This window comes from Eschscholzia californica, unplaced genomic scaffold (assembly GCF_041429995.1).
Source record: "Eschscholzia californica isolate CP2 unplaced genomic scaffold, dmEscCali1.0.p SCAF_4, whole genome shotgun sequence".
NCBI lineage: Eukaryota > Viridiplantae > Streptophyta > Magnoliopsida > Ranunculales > Papaveraceae > Eschscholzia > Eschscholzia californica.
The window spans coordinates 3232898-3245217 of NW_028238461.1; the positions used below are offsets into that span (position 1 = coordinate 3232898).

Consider the following 12320-nt stretch of genomic DNA (forward strand, 5'->3'; position numbering starts at 1 on the left):
GAAACCACCATGAGCCAAACCACAAAACCACCACCGTGTCATACCACAAAAACAGACTCCCAACCACCACAGTACACCACGACCACCACCTCATCATCAAGAACACAACGACTACCACACCAATCTGGGGCCCTATAAACTATTTATGGTGGGATAACAAACTACTAAGTAAAGATAAAATGGTTCCAGCGGAAAAAGGACCTTTCGTCGGACGAAAAACTCAGATCTGTGAAAGACGGTTTTAAAGAGAGAGAGAGAGACGGTTTTGAAATTTGGTCTTACATCTAGACTTATGACAGAGGGGCAACCTGGATACTTGTCATAAAGCAGGGGGTGAAACGGGATTTCCTAATTGCAAAATTATCGAGCAAAGCGTTGCTTAATCGCTCTTGAAGACTTCTTCTTCAAAAAAAAAAAAAAAAAAAAAAATCGCTCTTGAAGACAAAAGAACAGCAGAAAATTCACAGATCGCTACCCAAACTTCTCGACTGCAACAAGCAAGTCACCCTCTATTTCTGTGTCTTTCCTCTCTCTCTCTCGCGGTTCGATTTAGGGTTTTCTTTCTTTCTTTCTAAAAGATATCTTTTATTCGCTTAGCTATTCAGAACTTGGGCGCTCTCAGGTATCTAACTCAGTTCCTCTCATGGTTTCAATAATTTTTTTGTATAATTCAACTGTTAATATTCAATTCCTGAGCAATTCTAGTATGTATGTTGATTCTTTGAATGCTAGATTGTTGTTTCCTACTCTTGAGTTCGACACTTGTATTATGAGTTTTGTATTGTTTAAACCCTACTCCTAAGTGATTATATGTAAGGAATAGATAAATTTCTAGTAAGAACCTAAATGAATTTTACTAAAACCCTAACTTTGTCGTTGAGAGGATTAGGTTGTGGCGTCTATTGCAATGTAGGTTAAACTTATAATTTTGCTAAAACCCTAACTTTCTCTCTCTGACACATTTTACACAACCGAAATGCTAATTGTTAGACATCTTCTAATAGGATTGAGAGCTTGTAAATTTGAGCACATTCAACCCAAGATACAATTGGGTCATGATAGTGTTGAATATTCAAAGGTTTATTTCGATTTGATAATGTTCTTAGATAAGACAACTCTTAAAAAAGTGAATTGGAAATATGTTAACTATCAAGCAGCAAGTACGTTTCTCTATATTATAAGTTTTTGAATCGTCTTTCATCAATTATTGTGGAAAATTAAATTGATCATCTTGTCTAAATGACGGAAACACGGGGCATGTAAGCATGTTGTTTCCTATTTACATAATTCTAGAACATAAATTGCATATTTTTTTTGTGTGGTTAACCTAAACTATGTTTGTTCAATCTCAGTGGAAATTGATAGCAACTATGCCAGATACCAGAACCCTTGTAAATGAGTTTGTTTCGAAGCTTAAAAAACGGTGATTTTCTTTCCCGGTCTAACTACTGCAAATTTAAGTCTTCTGCAATTTGAACACTATTTGCTAAGGTTTGTGGTTATTGATGATTCATTGTGCAATATGAATTTGCTTGGTGGCAGTAAGGTTGAAGGTTCCCATGCAACTGCTAGACAAACGGCTGAGCTGCTCCGTACAGTGATATCTCAGCAGAGAGTTCCATACACAAACCAAGCGGGAAATCTTATTGAGGCTGTGAAAGCTGTTGGAGAACAACTAGTCTCTGCAAATCCTGTTGGTATGCATTTTGTCTATTGTTGCTTATCACTCGCAAGTGGAAAGTGCAATGATAGAAATCTTGCATACAGTTATTTATAGAAGCCAACTAAACATGCTAAATTTAAAATTAGTCCTTTACTTGTTTCTCTAAGTTTCATTTCTCACCTTGTTATAAAATGTTTAATGGTAAGAGAACTAGGAGATTTCCTACACATTGCACATGTGCTTCCACTACTAAGTTAGGATGATTTGTTATTCCGTACAGTTAGGAGTTAGCTAATAACTATATCAGTGTGGGTTATATTTCACGATATAGTTGACTAGTGGCATAACATACATAGTCAATAGATGACCATACTGTTGTTACATGAATGTGTCCAGTTTCTTGTACAACCAATTATTTGTGTGTAAGAAGTTTAAATAGCTGGTCCGGTGGCCCTATTTAATTTATATTTTCTGACACCGCTGCATGGATGGGGTTTCAGAGCTTGCTGTTGGTAACATTGTGAGGCGTGTCTTGCATATCATCAGAGAAGAGGACCTTTCTCTTGCAACAACTGCTATGGGGGGTTTGAATTTATCTGCTGGTAGCGATGATGACGATTTCTCTGAGCGAGACGATCGCACGGTACTCTCTGCTGCAGCAGTTGCTGCAGCTGCAAGAAGCACATTGCGAGCACCTTCTTTGCACACCCTTCTTGAGAATATACCTGATTCAACAGCTGCTCCTCGTACTTCGTCTTCTGGAGGTGATTCTGAAGGAAAAAGTAAATGTGAGCATACCTACTCTGGCTGGACTCTTTGTAAAGGAATCATACCTATTATGGTGCTGATATTCTGACAAATCTCTTAACTATAAATCTTATGTTGTTTTTATTGAGTTTTCTTCGCCGCCAAATGCCAATGATTTTCTAATATAGGTTTATAGAGGATCTTAGAAACTGCGACGTGTTTTTTCTCGTTCATACATCTGTGAGTGATAGAGATGATGAGTCCAAAGTACTTGACCAGGAACTTGATGAGAAATTTTATGCATTTAACTCGTCGGGGTCGAGTTTTCTCAAGCCCGGGAGAATTGATAGAGATGAATGGCAGCAACTGTTTAAGGCATATGGGAGACGTCAAAAGAAGGATTGCCAGACCCAAATTCTGATTTGGCGTGTCTTGCATGAATGGCCCACTTAGAACCTTGAATAATGCGGGCCTAATCCACATGTCTTTTTGGAGATTCTACTAGTTTCTTAGTATTAGGATGGTTAAGTGTCTTTAATGTCTTTTAGTGTCTCTTTAATGTCTTTAATGTCATCTAGTGTCTCTTTAATGTCTTTTATGTCCTAGGAGTTTAGAAGTTTAAAAGTCTAGAAGTATAAGATATTAAGGGTCAGTTTTAGGCTATATATAAGGGTTGTATTCTGCTGTTTGTGACAGACAGAGAGTATTCCAGCAGCTAGTTAAGCTCTATGTGTTTGTGTGATGCAAATACCCCAAAGGTGTGATGCCTAAGGGCTCTAGGAGTGATTCCTAGTTTGTACTGGTGTGATACTAGTGCTTTATTTCTTATATCTATAATATAATCAAGTTATTTTCTTCTTCTATTCCACTTCCCCATTTCTGTCCTACATCAGTTTGGTATCAGAGCGAGGTTACATGATGGCAACTAGATCCGGACTTAGGAGAAGATTAACTGAGAATGAACGAGACGATATCATTTTTGAAATTTCAGAACGACTCAAAGACGTGCAAACCAGACTAGCTAAGATGGAAACTCGAACACACCATCTTGCTAAACATCCTGAAACTGCAAAAGGAGATGAGCAAGCCGGAAATAATGAAGAGAAAGCTCTAGAAAATGAAACTTTATTTGATTATGGAATCTATGAGTATAATGACCTAGAGGAGGAAGAAAATAGTTCCCATGTATCTGTTATTGGACTCGTTACCACATCTCTAACAGTGGAAAACGAAGAAACTAAAGACATTGTTGATCATCAAAGTGTTTCTATCGAGGTGGATTCCCATCAAGGATATTGGATTAATTGGAAGGGGCACCCACTTACTGACTATAGAAGCATTAGATATGATGAGTTCAAAGTACTTGACGAAGACCTTTATGCATTTAACTCGCCAGAGTCGAGCTTTCTCAAACCCGGGAGAATTGATAGAGATGATGAGTCCAAAGTACTTGACCAGGAACTTGATGAGAAATTTTATGCATTTAACTCGTCGGGGTCGAGTTTTCTCAAGCCCGGGAGAATTGATAGAGATGAATGGCAGCAACTGTTTAAGGCATATGGGAGACGTCAAAAGAAGGATTGCCAGACCCAAATTCTGATTTGGCGTGTCTTGCATGAATGGCCCACTTAGAACCTTGAATAATGCGGGCCTAATCCACATGTCTTTTTGGAGATTCTACTAGTTTCTTAGTATTAGGATGGTTAAGTGTCTTTAATGTCTTTTAGTGTCTCTTTAATGTCTTTAATGTCATCTAGTGTCTCTTTAATGTCTTTTATGTCCTAGGAGTTTAGAAGTTTAAAAGTCTAGAAGTATAAGATATTAAGGGTCAGTTTTAGGCTATATATAAGGGTTGTATTCTGCTGTTTGTGACAGACAGAGAGTATTCCAGCAGCTAGTTAAGCTCTATGTGTTTGTGTGATGCAAATACCCCAAAGGTGTGATGCCTAAGGGCTCTAGGAGTGATTCCTAGTTTGTACTGGTGTGATACTAGTGCTTTATTTCTTATATCTATAATATAATCAAGTTATTTTCTTCTTCTATTCCACTTCCCCATTTCTGTCCTACATCAGTGAGATATCGTTCAACACTGTTATTTCCATCTTATTTTCTATTACTCGTGTCAATAAATGATAAAATTTCATTTATTTTTTACTAATGTCCTAGTTGAACTGGTGGGTCCATGAGCTTTGGTAATTCTGGGTGTCCAACCATAAACATTTTTTTTTAGTGAGCATCAGTGATGTCTTTAAAGACGAAGCCAAAACTAAATGTGGTGAAGTGTGGTGATTAGGGAGAAAAAAAAACTTGACACCATCTAATTGTAAACATTTGATATGGTGCGCACTTATTTGTTGAGTGCTGATCACTAATTAACATTACAACTTGGTTGGATGTTATGTTTCACAGCGGCTGATAAGAATTCAAGGAGTCGGAAGCTGAAGCACGATGTTATTGAGGCTATCAATGAACTTCTTGAAGACATTGACACTTGCCATGAACAGATTGCTGAACAAGCAGTGGAGCATATTCATCAGAAGTAAGTTTTGTGCTTTTGTTTTTTGTCTTTTTGTTTCTTAACAAGCATGTATGAATTTCAAAAAGATAGTGTGTGGTCCTTTTATATGGAAAAATCCAAGTTTTCTCACACGACAGTGGTTAGCTGTCAGCAAAAGGTGACTATAGATATGGCTGTTTTTTTGGATTTATAAAAGAAGTGTGACAGGCCTTGAGGCTTAAATTATAAAGATAAATTGGATAGTGAGGAGTCAGAAAGATCCAACTGTTTTACTTTTCACTTCAGTATTATGGACTCAATCTTGGGGAGAATTGTTTTTCATCTGGAGTATAATTCCCTGGTTTATTTGTAACATACCCGATCAAAGAGTTTGCTTTTTTAATTGTCTGTTCTGTCTACTTGGTATTTGGTAATTGTATACTAAGTTCCATCTGCATCTCTCTCCCTCTCTTCAGTTTCTTTTTATCCTCTTTAGTTTTTCAATGGTTTCAAAAATACATATAAATGTATTTTGCTTCTTATTTTTCTTGGTAACTTGTTTCCTCAAATGATCAGAACTTGTTAACAGATATTTGTTCCATGTTCTTATGTGTTGAATTATCTAAACTATCTTATTCCTTCCACCAGTGAGGTAATATTAACTTTGGGCCGTTCAAGAACTGTGATGGAGTTCCTTTGTGCTGCAAAGGAGAAAAAGCGTTCATTCCGTGTGTTTGTTGCAGAAGGTGCTCCAAGGTTGATTAGACTGGCTTGCTTTATATTGTAGGTGATATATTTTATTCGTATGCACTTTTATCTTTTAATAACAACTATGGTCTTCTTGTTGTTCGGTTTTCAATAGGTATCAGGGTCATGTGCTCGCAAAAGAGTTGGTGGCGAGAGGCTTACAAACCACAGTTATCACTGATTCTGCAGTTTTTGCAATGATTTCTCGAGTGAACATGGTACATAATAATCTAATGGTTTGTCTCTTATCTATTGGTTCTTCGGTAATGTTTGTTCTAACTTGAATTTCTGATCTAAAGGTAATAGTTGGAGCTCATGCTATAATGGCGAACGGTGGTGTTATAGCCCCCGTGGGCTTGAACATGCTGGCACTTGCTGCCCAAAGGCACGCTGTCCCATTTGTCGTAGTCGCCGGCAGCCACAAGGTAGATAATCATAATAATGCCTCCTGATACCGTCTCCATCCCTGGCTAGGGCTCTTGATGGTTAAAACAACCAATTTTCTCTTAAGTACAATTTTAGAAAAAATGCACAGCATAAGTTAAAGCTCAGCTAAAGCTTCAACTTATTTGAAAAAGAAAATCACAAGTTGAAGTTTTAGTTAAAGCTCCTGATACCTCTTTTTTCATGTAAGAGAATATATTGATGCCTTGATGGCTATATTTGCATGCAAAGCAAGTTTCTCAATATAGATGTGAGACAGGGTAAGACAAATGTGTAACGACACACCAATATGTTCATAAAGTTGGATTATTTTGGCCAACTGGCTGATTCGTTATCGGATGCTGGTTTTCTTTCAGAAAGTTTAATGTTAAGTTTCTCCATAAATTGAGAATGAACAATGCTTATCTTCTGGGTAGCTCTTATAATCATTTATAAACTTCCCACACGTACTAATATTTTCTTTGGTGTTTGCTGTGACAGTTGTGCCCTTTATATCCTCACAATCCAGAAGTTTTACTGAATGATCTGAGATCGCCGTCTGAATTACTGGATTTCGAGGAGTTCTCAGATGGCATGGATTTTGGGAGTGGCAGTGGAGCTCCTCTGCTTCATGTTGTCAATCCTGCATTTGACTATGTGCCGCCCAAGCTTGTTAGTCTTTTTATCACTGACACGTAAGTTGATTCTCTGTTCTTAGCGAGGTACTAAATGCCAATTATATTCGTCCAAAAATTTCTGAAATATTTCCCAAAAAAACAAACTTAAAGTGAGCTTGCAACTTATATTTGTATGCATGATGACCAAAAAATAATTAGTCTGGTATTAAATACAATGAGAAGAAGGGTGCTTGTGATGGAGCAATTTCCAAATAAGCAAAAGAACTTTCACCATAAAAACAGGACATAAAAGTAAAACCTCTGGGCAAAGAGCAGCAATTTAATCTTTAGGTTTCGTTAAAGCCCTAATTCCTGGTTTGGAAATAAAAAATCTTCTTGTCTGGGTTAAATGTTCTGTCAGAATTTATGCATCATATGTTATATCATTGTAAAGTTACTAATAATTACTTCATTTCGCTGTCGCAGATAGCATTCCTTATACCACTAATTACCCTCTAATTTCTCATCACTAAAGTATCTCTTGCTGAAAATTACATGCTGTCATGCTCATATGTCAACTTCCCTGAGAAACCATGTGACAATCCCGATGGTCTCTTCGTCATGTATGGCACCTCACTAAAAACGATACATAGACAACTAAACACCTAAAATAACTTTACTTCTACCATTATGAACTTATTTCAGTTATGAATTTCCCAAAGAGAATCCCTTTTTATTTGTTTAAGAATGCATATTTGTCATATAAATTATATCTGGCGCTCTGCTGTTAATGGGAATTAACCCCAGTTTTTAGGCTTACTAAGATACCAGACGTATCTCTAGTGTCTCTTTTATTGAAATTCCTATTTCCTAGGCCAATATATTGAACATTCTCTTTATTTTATAGGGGAGGTCATAACCCGTCGTATATGTACCGACTTATTGCTGATTATTACTCTGCTGATGACCTCGTGTTGCAAAGGACAACTCCAGGAAGTTGAATTTAACTTCCTCAATTGGTGATTTTTAAAGTAAGTTATTTTCTGTTGGTTCTGTTAAAGTTCTATATTGTTTCTCATTCCACACCCATTTCAGTTTTTTTTCCCTTTTGTATTGAGTATTATCATATAACGTAACTTCAAAGGTCTTGGCAACATCTCTCGTTGCTTGCGTATCAATAGCTACCATTCAACTGCTTTATATATTAAGGCCTCATTTGGGTAAGCGATGATTTTTTGGAGTCGCCTTTCTTTATGCACTTTTTGTTTAGTGCTTAAAAGCTACGTTTTGTTGTTTGGTAATATTTAAAAAAAATGCTTTTCGATTTAAGCATTAAAAATCGGCGATTTACATTAGAAATACCATGAATGCTCTGTAACAATTATTAGGCTATGATATCTATATGGTAATCAATATTTTCATAGATTACAGACGTTAGAAACTTCTGTCTATATAAAGACCTTATCCCAAAATGTAAATAGAATCGTTAAAATGATGGCCTTTAGCTTTAGAGAGCGACAAATTTCTGTCTGTTGCTTTAATCTTTTGGTCAATCATATTTCCTAGTTTGTCTGTCGGAGTTGTTTTACCAGCTACGTTATCTTCTCATTCCATAGTACATGTTTCAACAAAACGGAAATTCTGTAGTACCATGGGCCAAGCCAAATTTGACTTGTCAATAATGAGTACCTGTTTTTGATAAATATCCTTATCATACTCCATATAATGAGGGTTTTTGTGTTTGTTTTGAATGTGTTCCTTGCATCTTGAATCATCCTTATGCTAAGAACTGAGGGAGTTTAAGTATTTTTTGTTTTGGGGTATCCTCATTAGTAGTAAGTATTCATGCCATAGAAACTATTGATTTTTCATTTTTGGAAGATGTATTTGTACTTGGAAATTTAGGTTTTCTTACTTATTAATACAACTCTTTCTTTTGCTTCACATTTTGCCATTACTTGTCCCAATGATTTGAATTTATGGTGCAAAAGTTCGGACTGAAACTCTAACACAGACCATTTCTTTTTTTCTTTATCGAATTTGCATATTTCCAGATAAACTACCTATTTCAAACATTCTGTATCTTATTGATTTCAACTTGACTCACTGCTACTTTCACTGATTTTCAGGTAGAGATTTTCTATCGTATCGTTTAGGTTTTGCAGGATTTTTTGTGGAAATGGCTGCTGTCTAGTTATGCCATATAGTGCGAAAGCTTGTGCCCGTCAAAAGATTGGGAAGCATGCCTGTTTTAGAAGAAAGAAAAAGGACTTGGAATCTGTTACAGATGTTAGGTTAAATGCTGAACTTCGACTATTTGCCCATCTAATGTTTTACTGAAAATGAAAGATTCGCAGCAAGTGAAGTTAATGAAAATAGTTGATTCGATGTGTAACATTTTATTGGATTAGAGGTTGTCTGGTATAACATTATTGCATTGATATATTACAGGGCGAAGTTGTATAACATGTTGATGCTTGTCCAGAGTATCTATTATTCTGTAGATCTGAAAATGATCTTTACGTTCAAATTTTTTTACAGATTGGTGTCATACTCCTCTCTAGGGCACGTAATGTGATTATTTTGATCACTCTGTAAACCTTTTTTTGGCACTAGGTTGCAGTTCCAAAAGTTTTTCCAAGTTGGAACCACGATCTTATTTGTAGGAAAAATAGCTTTACAAGTCTGCTGTATTTATGTTCACGCCTTAAAGACATTCTCTATTACATTTAAGTTGATAAAGTTAAAAACCCATTTTCCCAACTAATTTGAAATGACTATTGTGCATTTGACTAATAAAACCCAAATTCACACTATTAATATCCCTTTAGTATATTTGCAACACGTATATCCTTTTCCTTTTCGTACTATCTCCATGGCCGATGAAAACCTCTTCTGAACAAAATACAACTATATGCGAGAACAAATTGGAAATATTACTTCCCCATTTTCATATTACATTGTTGGTTTGGATCAACCTGTTTTACTACAACAATTTCATGCTTCAAGTTTGACACTATATGATAATCAATAAGATGACCAAATTTAACATTAAATAGATACTCCAGACATAATTCATGATACAACATATCTAAAGATGGGGTATTTGAAGAAGATGGATACCTATTTTACATCAAACCAGAAAAGCAGAGCAGTACGAGCGTAAATTACTCGTACTCCCTGTAAAGCTAGGGTTCCGCTTGTAAAAACGGCTTTAGCACCTCCTTCGATCCGTGTCCGGGATACTGAGACACTGTCACTGTACTGGTCCTTCGCTATCAGAGATGAGAATACATCTGGGACAGCGACACTTGCTTGCTCTCTTGCCGTGCTAACAATTGCGTACGAGAGGTAGTCTAAAGGATTCTCGTCACATTGGAGTATGCACCGTTCTATAGTTAATCTTCCACTCCTGTGAAGCAAGCAGCATCCTAACTCTGCTTTCACAGTCAAGTTTGCCAGCTTACAGGTTGATAGGAACTCGAATGCACTGCTCAACCATGGTATGTTGTAAGATGAGAAGATCATCAATTTTTAAAAAATTTTAAGGGAGAGTAACTATAATGGTGCAGGGAGACTATACTGCCACCCTACAGGCGGAGATAGCAAGTTGAGTAGACTTACGGCAATTGTATTTGTTTTAGAGAAAATGATAAGAATTATTTTGGAGGGGAAACAATGGAATATAAGTAATGATACTCAGGAAAGGTTGCGAACCTGTCGGACCCACGATCGCAGACCAACACTGTTTCATCTGGATGCTCACCTCCACCAAGCTGAAAAAAGACAATTCGATAAACCGGAGATGCTTGCCTTATAAATGAGTATGATGCACCAATAAGATTTATCCCCACAAGAAATTACAAGTTCAGCATAAGTCACTTTGCAGACATGGTTGAAGTTCTACAAGTTTAGATTGTATGCTGGTAAGTAACCGAGAAAGAAGTTTGAAGATACCAGGCAAAGTGGTTTTCTAATCTGAATATCACGAACATGGTGACTCCCGCCAGCACCAATCAGAATGGTGTCTCCAGGCCTATACCGTTAAAATAAAGAAGTACGCCTTCAGTTTTGTATGTCTTAGTTATTTCTTAGTACAAATAATGCGATGTCACCAACCTTGCAGCAGAGACAGCAGTTTCAACACTGGAATAAACTCCAAGCTCCAATAAACCTTTGGCAGACCGATCCACACGTAACCATAGACGAGGATGGCATGCAAGATAACACCATCTGTGGGAAACGAGGGCGGCGTTATACCGATCTGAAAACGCAGCCCAAATTTGTGATAGAGATTGCGTGCTACTAAATTTCAAGTTACCAACTTCAGAATCATATATCAGCATTTCGGAAGCAAATAAACAATCACAAACACTAGCTCTCAATCTACATCTAAAGTTTAGATCATAAAAGAGAAAAATATAAAACAACCTACCTCTAAAAGTTAACGGCTGAAGTTAAAATGCCGAAATTACAAGGTTAGTACAACATGCCCTTCTTTTCCACTTGTTATGACTAAAAGGAGGTCAAAGATATAGTTCTGCAGTAACATCTTCTTCAAAAGAAAAACCTCTGAAATCTTCTATCACTAAACCTATTCAATAGGGGTAAGCTTTGATTGCGGTGGATGTAATTCCTTTCGAACTTAAGAGTTCACTGACCTCAAAATAATGGATTCCCCCAAAAAACAAACTTCAGACTTTAGAGCTTTGAATTATTGGAATTGGTCTGTAATTGAATTAAGCTACCATATGGAAAAGCTATTTCCCCTTCATAATTTGGGAAATAAATCATCTAGGATCAAGATGACCACAGAAAAATTCTATTTTATTATTTGAGAAAGATGTAATCTTTTCCACTAAAAATGAGGTCTTTGCCCCTCTTTTTATTGATTGAAATCACCAAATATAGATCAGCAGCTGAAAACCTAACATGCTGAACCATCATCTAATTACATAACGACATCTCAAATTCACCAAATTGAAAAAGGGGGAAAATAAAAAGACACGAAATTGAAATTAAAATTTGGGGGTATGAAGCAATAATGAAACAGAACAAGTTCAATTACAAACTTTAGAAGAAGAATTTGAAGAAAGATGGAGAGAATTAGGGTTTTGAAAGAAAGGATAAAATATACCTGGAATAGGTGATAAGAAGCTGAAAATATGCATGAGACATCCATCATCAAGAGCGTTGATTGGAGAAATAGTACCAATCTTCCCTGAACTGTCTCTGCCACCGCAGCGCTTCCAGCTCCGCCGCTTCCCTTCCATTTCCACCACCGTTTAACTCTTCACCGCCACCAACACTCGACCTTTTTATTTGTCGTCGGAGGTTGTACAACAGTACACCCAGTCTTTCATGGTGTTTATGTCCGGGATGGACCGGGACCGGCCCGTAAAAGAGGCCCAGGCCTATGGATAACGGGCCATGCCGGGCTTTCGGCCCGGCCGTACGGATACGAGCCAGGCCGGGCTACGGCCCGGCCCGTCTTAACTGTCAGATTTTAATTTTCGTAAAGGCACCCCAACGGCTAGTTGGGGGATATTTACACTTTTTACCCTCCAACTAGCCGTTTTTATAGTTGTTGGGAGGGTAAAAAATATAATTTTACCCCCACTTTTTA

At 37.0% G+C, this 12320-nt stretch overlaps 2 protein-coding genes across 4 annotated transcripts; one reads left to right on the forward strand and one right to left on the reverse strand.

The window, feature by feature from the left end:
* The first annotated feature begins 350 nt into the window (after positions 1 to 350).
* Positions 351 to 9178, forward strand: LOC147541611 (uncharacterized). 2 transcript variants are annotated; one of them, XM_086634196.1, is made up of 11 exons: positions 429 to 622; positions 1353 to 1423; positions 1543 to 1697; positions 2164 to 2451; positions 4820 to 4949; positions 5556 to 5663; positions 5770 to 5872; positions 5954 to 6079; positions 6579 to 6772; positions 7602 to 7725; positions 8824 to 9178. In XM_086634196.1, the coding sequence occupies exons 2-10, from the start codon at positions 1371 to 1373 to the stop codon at positions 7693 to 7695; spliced, it is 1251 nt and encodes a 416-aa protein (XP_086490322.1). In that variant the 5' UTR covers positions 429 to 622; positions 1353 to 1370; the 3' UTR covers positions 7696 to 7725; positions 8824 to 9178. The 2 variants fall into 2 exon arrangements, with proteins under 2 accessions (XP_086490323.1, XP_086490322.1); XM_086634197.1 differs by having other exon boundaries at positions 351 to 622; positions 7602 to 9178.
* A 431-nt stretch (positions 9179 to 9609) lies between these two features.
* On the reverse strand, positions 9610 to 12064 carry SKIP5 (SKP1/ASK-interacting protein 5). Of its 2 annotated transcripts, none has more exons than XM_086634198.1 (5): positions 11832 to 12064; positions 10814 to 10958; positions 10652 to 10730; positions 10412 to 10470; positions 9610 to 10184 (listed from the first exon to the last, which is right to left on the reverse strand). In XM_086634198.1, exons 1-5 carry the CDS (start codon positions 11965 to 11967, stop codon positions 9818 to 9820), a joined length of 786 nt encoding a protein of 261 aa, XP_086490324.1. In that variant the 5' UTR covers positions 11968 to 12064; the 3' UTR covers positions 9610 to 9817. The 2 variants fall into 2 exon arrangements, with proteins under 2 accessions (XP_086490324.1, XP_086490325.1); XM_086634199.1 differs by having other exon boundaries at positions 10814 to 10927; positions 11832 to 12038.
* Between the last annotated feature and the right edge of the window lie 256 nt (positions 12065 to 12320).

Bases quoted from the DNA above. Each gene is read 5' to 3' on its own strand.
- LOC147541611 (XM_086634197.1), top strand. From the start codon at position 1,371: ATGCCAGATACCAGAACCCTTGTAAATGAGTTTGTTTCGAAGCTTAAA. The intron at 1,698-2,163 runs GTATGCATTTTG...ATGGGGTTTCAG, and splicing joins AGTCTCTGCAAATCCTGTTG to AGCTTGCTGTTGGTAACATT. The intron at 4,950-5,555 runs GTAAGTTTTGTG...TCCTTCCACCAG, and splicing joins GTGGAGCATATTCATCAGAA to TGAGGTAATATTAACTTTGG.
- SKIP5 (XM_086634198.1), bottom strand. From the start codon at position 11,967: ATGGAAGGGAAGCGGCGGAGCTGGAAGCGCTGCGGTGGCAGAGACAGT. The intron at 10,731-10,813 runs GTTGGTGACATC...TTAACGGTATAG, and splicing joins ACTGCTGTCTCTGCTGCAAG to GCCTGGAGACACCATTCTGA. The intron at 10,471-10,651 runs GTATCTTCAAAC...GTCTTTTTTCAG, and splicing joins TTAGAAAACCACTTTGCCTG to CTTGGTGGAGGTGAGCATCC.